Source organism: Ochotona princeps, chromosome 3 (assembly GCF_030435755.1).
Source record: "Ochotona princeps isolate mOchPri1 chromosome 3, mOchPri1.hap1, whole genome shotgun sequence".
Classification (NCBI taxonomy): domain Eukaryota; kingdom Metazoa; phylum Chordata; class Mammalia; order Lagomorpha; family Ochotonidae; genus Ochotona; species Ochotona princeps.
In genome coordinates, this window is record NC_080834.1 from 4,493,282 (window position 1) to 4,507,818 (window position 14,537).

The 14,537-nt window shown below is 41.0% G+C and overlaps 1 protein-coding gene across 1 annotated transcript in view; it reads right to left on the bottom strand.

Annotated features, from left to right (window-relative positions):
• The window catches only part of SLC9A9 (solute carrier family 9 member A9), a 574,162-nt gene that overhangs the window by 231,113 nt on the left and 328,512 nt on the right, over positions 1–14,537 (bottom strand). The window contains exons 10-11 of the mRNA XM_004597757.3: positions 5,286–5,399; positions 3,952–4,063 (exon numbers count right to left, since the gene is read on the bottom strand). Of these exons, the coding sequence (XP_004597814.2) occupies positions 3,952–4,063; positions 5,286–5,399 (226 nt within the window). The remainder of the gene's footprint in view (positions 1–3,951; positions 4,064–5,285; positions 5,400–14,537) is intronic.

The window sequence follows — 14,537 nt, forward strand, 5'->3', positions numbered from 1 at the left end:
AGAGCCAAACTATCACCTATTATATTAACCCTGAATGCAAATGGCTTAAACTCATCAAACAAATGTCAGATCAGTGCACTGTATCAAAAAACAATACCCAGACCCGGCACGATAGCGTAGTGGTTAAAGTCCTCACCTTGCACATGCCAGGATCCCATACGGGTGCCGGTTCTAATCCTGGCAGCCCCACTTTCCATCCAGCTCCCTGCTTGTGGCCTGGGAAAGCAGTCGAGGGTGGCCCAAAGGTTTGGGACCCTGCACGCGTGTTGGAGACCTGGCTCCTGGCTTTGGATTGGCGCAGCTCCAGCTGTTGCGGTCACTTGGGGAGTGTACCATCGGACGGAAGATCTTCCTCTCTGTCTCTCCTCCTCTCTGTACATCTGCCTTTCCAATAAAAATAAACAAATCTTGAAAACAACAACAACAACAAAAACAATACCCATTATCTGTTTCCTACAGGAGATACATCTCATGAACAAAGATCAGCAGAAATTGTATCTCCTGGGTTTTGATGTTTTTGCTTTTATTTTCATTTCTTCAAAACAATTTTTTCTCATATTAGTTTCTTCACTGACTCATAGGTCATATAATAGCATTGTTTTCTTTAAGAAGATTCTTGATTTTCTTTTTTATCAGTGACACATTAGTCATTCAGTAGCATGTTGTTTAACTTCATAGCATTGTAAGTTTGCATTTTTCTTCCTGTTGTTTGTTTTGTGGCTTTTCATTTAAGGGGATAGATAGCAACTGTGCAATACAGAATATCATATCCAGATGTGAGGATACAATGCAATATGCATTTGTACTTCCAGATCAAATATGGACTGAAAATCAAACCATTAAATACATGTTGACAATAGGATGCTGGACTCTGTCTATGCCTGCAATGTCAGGATATACTTAAATAGCAAACTTATGGACTTATGACTGTTTATGAAGAACTATACTATTGTAACAATATAGGAGAAATCAGTGGGAGAGAGGGGACTTAGAGAGGAGGTAAGTGAAGACCCAGAGCCTATGGAAGTGTACCATAAAATAATAAAAATGAAAAAAAAAAGCAATTTGTACTGTGAACAGTTTTATTGCAACAAACTGCATAATGTAACATAATGTAAAAGAAATTGATAAGTTTCTAGAAACTTGATAACTCATTCTATATAAGGTCTGTGTTGCTCTGTGATATCCCATAGAATGGATAAATTTTGAGAAAAATAGGCTAATGAAATCAGTCAAAAACATAATACGGTGTGATTCTATGGAAATGCGGCTTCTAGAGTGGTCAAAACTCAGAGAGAAGGAACGTAGAATGGTGGTTTCCAAAGGGTGGGCTAAGGCGGAATGGAGAGCTATTGTTCAGCGGGTGTAGAGTTTTGGCTTTACAAGATGAACAAATTATGCAGGTAGATTGGGGTGACAGTTGTCCAACACTATGGATGTATTCAGTAACACCAAGTTGGGTATTAAGAACACTTAAAGAGAGTAAATTGCATAATCTGAGCAACTTATCACACAGGAAAAAAGCTAGATCGATGAGGTCCCTTCTACCCTGTCTCAAAACAGTGCCTATAGAAGGTCTTAGGGAGGTATGAAGTGACTTTCAACTTGTAGCACTTATTCAGTTACACAACTACGTAACATTGTAATATCTTCATCGTAAAGCCAGAAGACAGTTTTATAAGTGGAAATTTCAATGTTCTTCCCAGCAAGCCAAAGGTTGTGATCAATGTTATTAACTTGAACATTATACACACACACAAACACATACACACGCTCATTTCAATGACAGAAGTGTACAGAGCAAAAATGTAATTCAATATGTAAAAATAAATCCTCCTTGGCCCAAACTGCTCAGTTGGGATGACTCAGCACACCTGACAGATGGCACGCATGCTCAGCATGGTGGGTGACATTCTCTAGACATCAGAGTCAAGTGGAGACGGATGTGCTGAAGAGTTTGCGTTTTGAATGACAGGAATTATCTGATTGGTGTTTCTTTGAATCAATCTAGTAGTTTTATAGAATCCAAGTTTGTTTTTCTTTATTTAGAGTTTGTTTATTCTTATTTATTTGAAAGGCAGGGAGGTGGAGAGAGAGAGAGAGAGAGAGAGAGAGAGAGAGAGAGAGAGAGAGAGAGGAGAGGGGAGATCTCGTCTTCCATGTAGTGGTTCATTCAACAAATGCCCCACATGCTTACAACAGCTGAGACATGGCGAGCCTAACACCAGGAGCCAGGACCTCCACTCAGGTCTCACGTGTGAGTCGCAGAGATTCCAATACTTGGGAAACCATCTGCTGCTTCCCAGAGTACGCATGAGCAGAAAGCTGTGTCAGAAGCAGAGTTTTCAACCCTACACAGAAACAGACTTAAGGCTAAAGGAACCTTGAAGCTAGTGACCTTTTGGGCAGACACTTTTTATCCCAATGTGAATATCTAAAACCTTATGTTATTCTGAAAGCATCCATCATCCTATAAAGCAATCTTTAAAATATATCACCCAAATTCTGAAAGCCCTTTTAAGTTACTATGATCCAGAGCAAAATTATTGTTTTGATAGGAAAGAAGGAAAAATGCTTTCCAGCTCCAAGAAATACTTTACAAAAATGCAGCTCAACACTAGCTTCCTGTTGATGTGATCAAATTTAGCTCGTGCATTTACTTAACAGGTATCCACTCATTGCAGACGTCATTGCTGTTCTAGGACAGAGTTCACACCTCTGTGCAACTTCTCACTCTCATTCTCTTTCACCCAAGCCTGTGTGGACACAAGAGTTTGTGAGAAGACTGCAGAAAGGTGACTTGGTCCACACTTGATTAAACACGTCCTCAACCTGGGAGCTTCCTGTTTCCATTGTGGGGACTAGGCTAGAATGGAGCTGAGGGACAAACAAGCCATTCATATCTAGAGCCATCTGTAAGCATATTAAGATACTTGACTGGCATTGTACGAGTTTTCACAGATCTGGGCTCAGGAATACTTTTTCTCTTGCACTAAAATAATTAACCCTCTGAATACCCTGAACGTCAGTTTTCCCATGTACATAGCAGATCAATGTCTGCTTCACAGATTCAATAAATAGTGATTGACCAATAGTATTAATAAAACGTTATCATCTCTGCCTTTTTCCTATGCTCATGTGAACCCCAAATGATATTTGTCTGCACTGTTCTGGAAGCAAGTTCTACTTTGCTCTTATGGACCCTGCAGTGGATGGGCACTGAGCCCCCCGCATGGTTATTCACACACAGAAAAGCCACAGGGACATAGTGCTGGCAGGACCATCGACCGGGAAGACATCACAGTCCGCGGAGTTGCTCAGAGTTAGCATTTGGCTTATTTCTTTATTTGGTTTATTTCATTTGGTTTATTTCTTTATCTGGTAGGAACCCTTCAAGTATGGATTAGGCAATTAGAACGTAAGCTACTGGAGAGCAAAAACCTTGGATGATTTCCTCAGTCAGTGCTCAGCGCCACTCCTGGGCACTTGGGTAGGGCCCAATTAAAATTTATCTGCTTAGCTAGCAACCGACAGACTAAGATCCAGCTGTGAGAAGCTTCCAGAGTCTTGCATGGGAAAGCAGCAGGGATTTCAAACAGAAGGAAGCTTGGACCTTTACACATGGTTTACCTGGAGTACACAATGTATAGAATCCTAATTCAAATGACCTAAAATGCAATGAAAAGTGAGCTGAAACGGAGTGGGAGAAGCAATAGTTCCTGATCCGCTGCTTTGCCTCGAGTCCACGCCATAGAGATTTGCTTTCATTTCACTTCTCTTTTGGAAAGAGAAATCCTGTGACTGTTCAGAACCTATGGAGTGCGGTGCTGGGTACAACGAGGCAAAGAAGGGTTGCATTTCTCCTGGGGGTCTGAAAGTGTCTTCACGGTTTTCCGTGCCCTCTACAGGTGTGAGTGACCACAGCATTGACTTACAGGGGGGTTCACATACCTGAAAACATCATCATGTGCTGAAAACTCCAAGGGATCTTCTGCTTCCGGCCCAGATTCAGGAGGAAGGAGAGAGGGTATATGTTGCAAGCTCTGGCAATAAAAATCGCCAGCTACAGAGAAGCACAGGGAAACATTGAGGAAAATGTTGCTACAACAAGGGCGTGAGTCACGTTTATGCCAGCAAACAAAGATAAACATGTCCATTCCTGTACGCCCAGCTTGCTTCCCACAGTCACCGATCAATGTCAAGTCTATAACAGGAATAACAGGGAACTCTACGTTTCGTTGAATATATACACTGGATTGAACATCGCTCGCACAATACCATTCCAATCACTGTAAACTCTTTCATCACGGTTCTGTTGCTGGTGACTGAGTTTTTCCTCAGATCTTGTGTAAGACGTGAGGCAGGCCCCATTAGGCGCTGCAGCGTTATCTTCTCGGGCAGCACTTTAGAACGGATAACTATCGTCATGGTCATGATTACTATCTTGTTCCACTCCACCACTGTACGCTCCCTGAACTTATCAAGCTTGGCTCACTCTTTCCTTTTCGTGGGTTTAATTTTGCGAGCATTATGTGTCTACATGCACAACTCTGCTGCCTCAAGAGACATTTCGCATAAAAATCTATGGAACCGCTGCTAGGTGTCTGTTCTCATCGCTGCCTCTGACTCCCTCCCTGGTGGTGCATTGTTTGCTCTCAACAGCATCGGGTTATCTGGATAGAGGCTAGCGTCCAGCTGAGAGCCGGCTGAGAGGCAAATGCAGGTGCTTGGTTGGAGCAGGGTTCAGAGTGAGGAGTCAGCTCTCCTCGCTGCTCAGATGAGCTGCCTGTGACCTGAGGGCCAGTGGCCCCTTTTCCAAGTGCACATCAGGACGGCAGCTGCAGATCGCCCTTAGGGACATTTCTTAGGGACATCCACTCCAACTGGGCAAGCCTACTGCTCCGGGCCTAGAGCTTAATCACCCTGGCTGCCTTCTGATATCATTTAATGCAGACTACATAGATTTCATGTAAAGAATGAACTGGTTCATTCTTATGTAAAGGATTCATAATTTTAGCTGCACATATTTGTAAGACTGTAACGTCATATTTTGTTTCCCTTTGATTTTTCCTCGTTCCTTCCCAAACATCTTTTCTCGAACCATAATATTTTAATAAAGGTCTTGAATTCCTGAGGGTACTGTTTTCTGCTCAGCAAAACTTACGTATCATCCTTGGGTTTGAGCTTTGCAGTGAAAGTCAGGCATTTAACAATCGAACAGAATCTTCAGCGGAAGGAGGTAGTTTGTTCTCGAATCATCCCATGTTCTGCATTTGAAAGGATACAAAGGCTCCCAGGATAAACAGAGCATTAAAGATATGATTCTGGAACGTAAATAGTGCCAGGCCCATGTAACAGAAGATGACATTCTCGGCCAAAAAGTTCATAAATTCAAACAACTGCAAAACAAGACAGAAGTTGAAAAACTTGTTAATTGTAACTCAGGTTCGAATCCACTTAAAACCTTGCAACTGTATTTGCTGGCTGCCTGGTCCTTCTTCATCTGGGGAAAGGCCTCCTGTGGACCTTGTTCTCAGTCTCTGGAGTGGTGCAGGGGGCCCTGTCTCTCCTGCCAGGTCTGCGGACTCCACCCTGGCTTTCTATTGAGTGGAAGACTCCAGAGTCAAGTCACATCCCTTTTTTTCTGACTACAAGGCCATTGATATGCCTGGGAAAAATGTACCACGGAATCATTTCTGCTAAGATGACCAAATAGCCGCTCTTAAAGAAACTGAAGCTAGGTGATTCTCTTCCGGTACACTTGAGTAATGATGCAACCATCTGCATGTCACCCCCTAGAGGCCCTTGACTCTCCATGCGCTCAGCAACTCCATTTTAAATACAGCTCAAGTTAAATAACCATCCGCAGGCAGAGAGGAGGGACAGACTTGAAAATATGGAAACTCAGGGTTAGGATGAATGGTGATTATCTTTTCACATTAGAGTGGTCAACATGCTTCAAATCCCAGACAACAAAACTCATTAAATTGACTGATGTAGATCTATCCATAAAACGTCTATAATTTCTAGCTGGTAAAAAGAAAATGATTAATCTCAGGAATCAGTTTCTGCATTAAGAACAGAATAGATACATCACATTCAGTCAGAAGAATGGAGGAGTAACAGGCTATGCCGAGAGACGCCTCCTAGAGTTACTCTTAGATGATTAACTACACACTTTAAGTTGAGCATGAAAAACAGTCTCCAAATTCCAGATTGAGAGTAAAAGGGAATTATGTCCATGGGTGGCAACAAAGGCAGATTTGGAAAAAAAAAACCCGTGATTTTAGGTTCCACACTTTGCATTTCCAAGTTTCTAAAACTTCATTTGAGGCCCGACATAAATCAGTGCCGGGGAATGCCTCTGGAGGCCTTTCTCCTGACTTTCTAAGGACTCATTATTTTTTCATGTAATGTATTTACAGCCCCACAAATAATGCCCAATGCCTGCTCCCTGACAGTTGACATAAAGAAAAGCAGAATCTTGTTGGAAACATTATTTAAAACCAGTAACGGAGAGAAAGGATGGAAAACGACACAGCTCCCTGGCATAAGATGTCCGCTGTGTGATGGCAGCCACCCCAGGCTCTCCTGAGCCCTTGTTTTTCATCCTAGGCCAGGGGATGTGCATACACACACTATCACCCAGAGAAACACAGAAAACTCGTGAATGAGGGGAGGGAGTCACACAGGGGACAAGGGACACGATTTTACTTTGTATCTTTAATTTGTCAAGAGTGAAGGTTCGGCTAGTAATCTGTTTGGACTGCCAAAAGGAGCTATCTTAAACAACAGAAGTATATTTCTCAGTTCTGGAGCCTGGGAGTCGACAAGTTGCTGGTTGGTTCGCTGCTATTGAGAGCCTCTTTCCTGGTTTGCAAATGGCCACCTACTTGCTGCCTCCCCTCACGTGGAAAAGGGAGAATGTTTTTCTTGGTCTCTCGTTAAGTGCACCAATACCATTTGCGAGCACTGCAGCTTCATGACCCAACCACCTCCCAAAAATGTCACCTCCTAAAAAACACTAGATTGTAGATAAGGACTTTGCCACATCACCTCTGGGTGAACACTGACATTTAGCGCTTAGCCACTGTCCAGTTTTTAATACTACTAAGCAAGTGCGAAGCTGAAGTTCACAGGACTTTACCTTCTGCACCCATCTAAAGGGTATGTTACTCTGAGCCAGACACTACTGCTTGTTGCCCATTCAACCTATTGGGTTCCACCTTATGTTTCCACTTTGAGCCCAAGGGTTGACTCCTCCATGACTCAGATATGGATCCTACAATTTAGGACTAAACCACTCAATGCGTTTCCCTAGGCAGTGTGCTCTATTCAAAAATGGATGACACATTTAGAGCCAAGGAAATTCAATGAGGTTTTACAAAGAGTGTTTGGGCAAAGATTCCCACCTTTTGCCTGCAGGAAAAGTCAGAAGGATGCTAGCTAGGGAGCTGCTGGCAGACTTCTGTGATCTTGGAAGAAATGGCTAAGTGAGAAGCCAAGGGCATGATGACACTGTATCATTCTCCCCGCCCAACCTTTCTTGGAGCAGAAACCTCCCCCGATTTCTGCATTGAAGACACCAGGAAATTACACTTTGATTGGAGGTGGGATGCTATCATTTAAAACCATGCATCCTTTAGAATCCTGCATTAGTAGAAGAAATCAACAAATTGTTTCCACCCCACATAGAGTACACACGAAAGGATGGAGGGTCTATTCTTAAAGTATTGAGAAAGTTTGCTACTGTTGCCTACCACCATCACCCAATCCTCATCCATTCATCACCTTAAAGAAAAGGATCTTGGAAGAAATTTTTTTTTCTGTTGATTATTGAGATGTGAGGGGAATTTTTCCTAAAGATTTTACATGGGCACCATGGATTTGAATATGTATCTTAGAAATCTGATTCCATTGGATAACTCAGGGCTTAAGTTATGAGTCTCCCCCATGTGTATTATGTAGAGGATCTCAAACGCTTGGACCACATTCCGTCACTTTTCCCATGCCATGATCTTGGAGCTGGATCTGAAGAGAAGCAGCCAAGCACAGACCTGCTCCCGGAGGGAAGGCTGCTGGTACAGATGATCCTTTCTGGACGACACCGCAAAGCAAGCTCCTCAGTTTGCATTTTAGTCCCGTTTCTGGACCTACTCTTTTCTTTTATTTCTTTATCAATACTACGTCCTTAACATTGCTACACAATTCACTGCAGCATTTCAAGGATCTTTCCCCATACCTCACACCATTGGGAGTTTCCTGGATATTTCTGCATACTTACAAATGTTTTTATTGATGTTTAAACACTCAGGAAGATGCATAAATGAAATGTTTACATTTTAAGATAGAAAGGCATTACCAATACTATAGAATTTCTCTTGGCTTCCTTCTCAGTCATGTTTCCTACCACAAATTATGGTTTGTGTTGTGTTGTTTCTTATTTTCATATGAATGGAATCTGGCAATGCATGCTTGTTTTTTTTCTTTGTTTTCTAAGATCTGTTTATTTTACTAGAAAGTTAAAGTTAAAAAGAGAGACAGATACACACACACAAACATACACACGCGGAGAAAGAGAGAGATATGAGAGATCTTCCATTTGTTGGTTCACTCCTTAATTGGCAGCCACGGCTAGAGCTAGACTGGTCGGAAGCTGAGAACCAGGAGCTTTTGGGTCTCCCGTGGGGCTGTTGGGGTCCAAGGCTTTGGGCGAACATCTGCTGCTTTCTCAACCCATTAGCAAGGAGCTGGATTGGAAGTTGAGCAGCCATGACTCGAACTGACACCAATATGGGATGCCAGTACCTCAGGCAGTGGATTAACACATTTTGCCATTATACCAGGCACAATGTATACTCTTTCTTATTTATCATCTTAACATTATGTCTGTGAGCTTTTTCATGCTGCTTCAATGTAGAAGTAGTTCGGTAAGTTTCCATTTGTATGAATATATCCCAATGTATTTAACTATTCATGACCACTTGGGTTGTTTCCAGTTTGGAGCTATTGTGAATTGTCCTGCTATAAACGCATGTTCATCCTTGAATAGAATTGCTGGGACATAATGCCATGCACTCTTCCAAATTGGTAGCACCAACTTGCACTCTCTTCAGCGGTTCTAGTGGATCCAAATTCTTGCCATGATTGGGTTTTGTTGACAGTTTTCTAATTCCCATTTTTGTCTCTTGACACTAGCACTTAAATTTAGGAATCAGCTTATTAGTTTCCATAGAAATTTCCCAGGGGTATTAAGTTATTGACAAAATTTGAGTAGAATACACAGTTTTCCAAAATTGAAGCTTTCAAACCATGTATGTCAGATAGCTTTACAACATTTTAAAAAACTTCCTCTCTTTAATTCTCCACACAAGCATGTTGCAAAATTTTTTTTATTTTAAATTTGATTCTAGGTGTTTGATGTTTTGTTGTGATTATAAACTGTACTCTTTTTTTTTTTTTTTTCTTTTTTTTTTTTTAATTATTTATTATTTAACTTCAGTAATTATATTGTATTATGTGACACAGTTACATAGATACTTGGGTTCTCCCCACCCCTCCCCAAACCCTCCCACCATGGTGGATTCCTCCACCTTATTGCATAACCACAGCTCAAGTTCAGTTGAGATTTCCCCATTGCAAGCGTATACCAAACATAGAGTCCAGCATCTTATTGTCCCGTCAAGTTCAACGGTTTCTTAGGTATACCCTCTCTGGTCTGATGACAGAGCCAGCAGAGTATCATCCCAGTCAATTGAAAGCTCCAACATACCATCAGCAAAAATTTACATCATTATGGAATTAATTGACATAGTAATGAGTAACCAATATGTTAAAAGTAAATGCGGGTTCCCAGCCACCTTCTGTGACCACCTCACCTATACTTCAATTTTAGTTTATACACAACATATAACATTCAAAACATAACATGTTATACATAACATCATATCATCTTAAATTAAGGCAAACATGTGGTATTTAACCTTTTGGGATTGGCTCATTTCCCTTAGCATTATGGTTTCCAGTTTGGCCCATTTGGCCACAAAGAACTGCATTTTGTTTTTTTTAATAGCTGAGTAGTATTCCATGGAGTAGATGAACCATAGCTTTCTTATCCAATCCTCTTTTGATGGGCATTTTGGTTGTTTCCATGTTTTTGCAATTACTGATTGTGCTGCTATGAACATAGGAGTACATGTTGGTTTCTCATAGAACAAGTGTTCTGGATATATTCCTAGGAGTGCTATTGCTGGATCATACGGTATGTTGAATTTGAGTTGTTTGAATATTCTCCATACTGATTTCCATAGAGGCTGTACCAGCCTGCAGCCCCACCAGCAGTGGAGTAGGGTTCCCTTTTCCCCGCAACCTCGCCAACAAGTGTCGTTGGTGCTTTTATTCATGTGGGCCAGTCTTACTGGCGTTAGGTGGTACCTCATTGATGTTTTAATTTGGATTTCCCTTATTGCCAGGGAACTTGAGCATTTTTTCATATGTTTATTTGCCATTTGGGTTTGTTCCTTTGTGAAGTGTCTGCCCATTTCCCGTGCCCATTTCTTGAGTGGCTTGTTTGTTTTGACATTTTGGTTGTTTTGTAGCTCTTTGTATATTCTGGATATTAGCCCTCTATCACCTATGTCGTGTGCGAAGATCTTCTCCCATTCTGTGGGTTGCCTTTTTACTTTGTTGATTGTTTCTCTAGCTGTACAGAAGCTTCTTAGTTTGATGAGGTCCCAATTGTTTATTTTGGTCTTGATTTCTTAAACTGTACTCTTTTCAAACTGCTTTTGTTAGGACCTCCAGCACATTATAGAATAGAGATATGGTGATGTGTTCATTTCTGTCCTATATTCCCAGTCTCAAAAGAAAACTTTCAATATTTATCTATGGAATTTATAGAAACTCATTAAGAGATTAAAGAGATTTACTTAAATCGTTTTTCTGTTAGGAATAGACTTGTAAAGAAATATGAAGAATGTATTAATTTTTACCTAATGCTTAATCTTTTCCTATTAATCTGATCATATGATTTTTTCAATATTTAGGTAATTTAGTTATGTTTATTGTTTTAAAAGATGTATTTATTTTTATTGGAAAGGCGGATATACAGAGAGGAGGAGAGACAGACAGGAAGATCATCTGTTCGATGGTTCACTCCCCAAGCGACCGCAATGGCCAGAGCTGAGCCAATCTGAAGCCAGGAGCCAGGAGTTCCTCCGGGTCTCCCACGCAGGTGCAGGGTCCCAAGGCTTTGGGCCACCCTCGACTGCTTTCCCAGACCACAAGCAGGGAGCTGGATGGGAAGCAGGGCTGCTGGGACTAGAATCAGCTACCATATGGGATCCCAACATGTGTAACGTGAGGACTTTAACCACTACGCTATCATGCAGGGCCCAGTTATGTTTATTTTTAAAAATACAATTTATTTGCAAGGCAGACGTTGGGAAGAGTGGGAGAGAAAGAAAGAATCAACAAACTTCCCCTCTGTTGCTTCACTCCCCAAATGCCCTCAATGTCCTGGTCTTCCAGGAGGAAGCCAGGAGTATGGAACTCAAGCCAGGGCTCCCATGTGTACAGCAAGGACAAGCTCCGTCTCCAAGGACTTGGGCTTGTACTCTCGAGGTATGCAGCAACAGGAAGCCACAACTCCAACACAACCACTCCCATGTGGGATTTGAGCATGCACAGGTGGTGTTTTCATAGCTAAATCAAATGATAGCTCCTTTCATTCTTTGGATAAACTTATATTTACTAATTTGGAAGTGCTAAAATGATATTACTGTTACGGGGTGCAGCCAGTGATAGACAGTGGGCAAATGAAATTTGGCTGTGTCCCCTACCCTCTATATAATTCCATCCTCAACCACTCTCCCCTTGTCCTAATTTAGCAAGGATATTGGATGCAAATAAGTCCAATTAGTCTAGGTGTTTTTAGCTACAAGTCCAGTTCCTGTTCCTGCCCATCCCAACGAACACTAATCAACTCCTTAGCCCACAACACATAAGTATTCGCTACTGTCCACCTGTGACTCACCTATCACCTGAGAGGGGATGGGATTGCATTGTCGTGTAACCACTCCCCTCAAAAGCCCCTTTAAAAGGCCCAGGAAGCAGGGGCTCTCACTCTTTCTGGCCAGGTGCTTCCATTACTCTGGCACCTCAACTCTTGGCTGACCCAGGACAGGTAAGCCCTTGAGCATGGTCCCTGTGTGCTGCTTAGATGGGGCAATAGTTATAATAGTGTTGTTTCTGGTTTGTGTGCTCTCAGGAGTTCCAGGAGCGATGAGGCCTAGCAGTAGTGGAATGCGGGAGAGAAGCCAGGGAAAGGTGAATGTTTGCAGCTTTGTAAGTGTGTCCAGGTTATTCGTTGCGTGTCTCTTAGGATAACTTATATTGTTGGGGAAGCTGGGACATAGGTCTTCAGCTTAACGGATGGACTTAAGGGTAATGACCATTTGTTCCCCTTTGGATTATGATGGTTGGATTGCCACATGGGGTTGTGATCTGCTATTTCTAGTATGTTCTATTATCACCAAGCTTGGTTAATAAAGACTCCTTAATAAAACCTTAGACATGTCTGGTGTGATCTCGCTTGCACCCTATAACATTACATTCCTGCCATAATTCTTACTTGATTATAATATTACTATCTTAAAAAACACTAGGGGATTTAATTTGGTGATGCTGCATTTAGGACTTCTTTTGTGGGGAGGTGTCTTTATGGTGTATTACAATCTTTACCAGGTTGTGTTGTTTAATATTATTCAGGTATCATAAAACATATTCTTCTTTTCTCCATAAACACTTGAAAGAATTCTAAGTGTGGATTTATTTTAACAGATAGAGGATCAGTGAAATTTTCTATCTATTTCTGTATGAACTGAGAACATTCCATCTGTATTCTCATATTTGTTGGCACATAGTTGTTTATAATACCCTCGCTGTCTTGGTGTCTAACCTTTCATCTCAGTAATTTGTGACTTCTCCCTTCCTTCCTGGTGATTGTTGTTAGGGAGGTATCAATCTCCCGAGTGTTTTACGATGGCTTTGGTTTTGCTAGGTTTTCTATGCTGCACTTAGTCCCCTCACCCAATTTCACAAATTTCTCTCTTTATTGTTTCCTGCCTCCAGCCACTTCAGACTCACATGGTTCTATTAAGTATTTTGGGGAGGTTTCAGGTCCTGGATGTCCTGGCGGCTTGTCAATTCTTTGCAATCTGTGCTTCCACACTTCCTGCAAGATTTCAACCTGCTTTTTGTAAGAGCATGATGCTGACAGCCGCAACCCCATCCACTCTCATGCTGTTTGCACAAATATTTTTCTTGGTGAAAAATTATTTTTTGTCAATCTCCTCTCCCTAATGTTACGATATTTTATTTTATATCGCAACAAACACGTATATCAATTTTGAGAGAAATGGCAGTTTAACACAATGGAAAAAGATAGATTGTTCAACAAGACTGTGAGTCAAGTTATTTGATTTTGGGAAAAAAAATAAGACAATCAAAAGAAGGATTCCTAACTCACTCCTTATCCCCACATAAATTCCAGAAGCAGCAGCAATTTAAATGGGCAAACAAGACATACTTATGAATTATTCAAGAAGTCAGTGGTAATTTTGTATATGATTTTTTTTTCCTTCGGGAAATGTTATAGGAATTGTTCGTGTTAGCAGAAAACTGGAAAGAAATATTCTCAGCATAAGAAACGGCTAAGCCGAGTTATGTCATATTTATCCAATGACATATTTTGGGGACACCCACACAAGGGAGCTTGATGCAACTCCTGTCCCCCGGCTTAACCGGCCCAGCCCTGACCACTGAGGTCATGAGTGGAGTGAAATAGCGTATGGCGGGTCTCTCTTTCTCTTTCACTCTAATCTACCTTTTCTTCCTTGGCCTTAGAAATAAATAAATGAATGAATGAATGAATGAATAAATAAATAAATAAATCTTTGAAAAAACAGCGACAAAAATATTTCAAATATTTCAATATTTTTCAAATATCTGAAAATTATTTCAGGGAGTTCTTTATGCATCAATGTAGAAGGACATTCAAAATGCATTTTTTAAAAAATAAAAAGCTGAAAGACTAAAGGATATTCCTGTGAATAAATCCATCTCAGTATATTAGCAAATATACACATCACTTTTGCTTAACTTTATGGACATCTGCGTTAATCTGCATTACGTCACAGAGGTTTGTTGCTTTTATGCTTGAAAAAATTCAAATGAAACCTTTAAAGTAGAATATAGCAGTTTCCAAATGCCTTCTTCCTTTAGCTGTAATTCTGTTATTCTCCTTTTCTTTAAAAACCAGTTGAGTCCAGAGGAACACACACACACACACACACACACACACACACACACACACACACACAGCAGAACAAAGCAACACAGCTTTGTAGAATTTTTTCCAGTGATCAATTTGTTTACTCGTAAATGTACAATTTGTATATTACCTACATCTCATTTATTTAACTTACTTTTACCTACCCAAAAGCATGTCATAAGCTTCTTTTCATGGCAATACATTT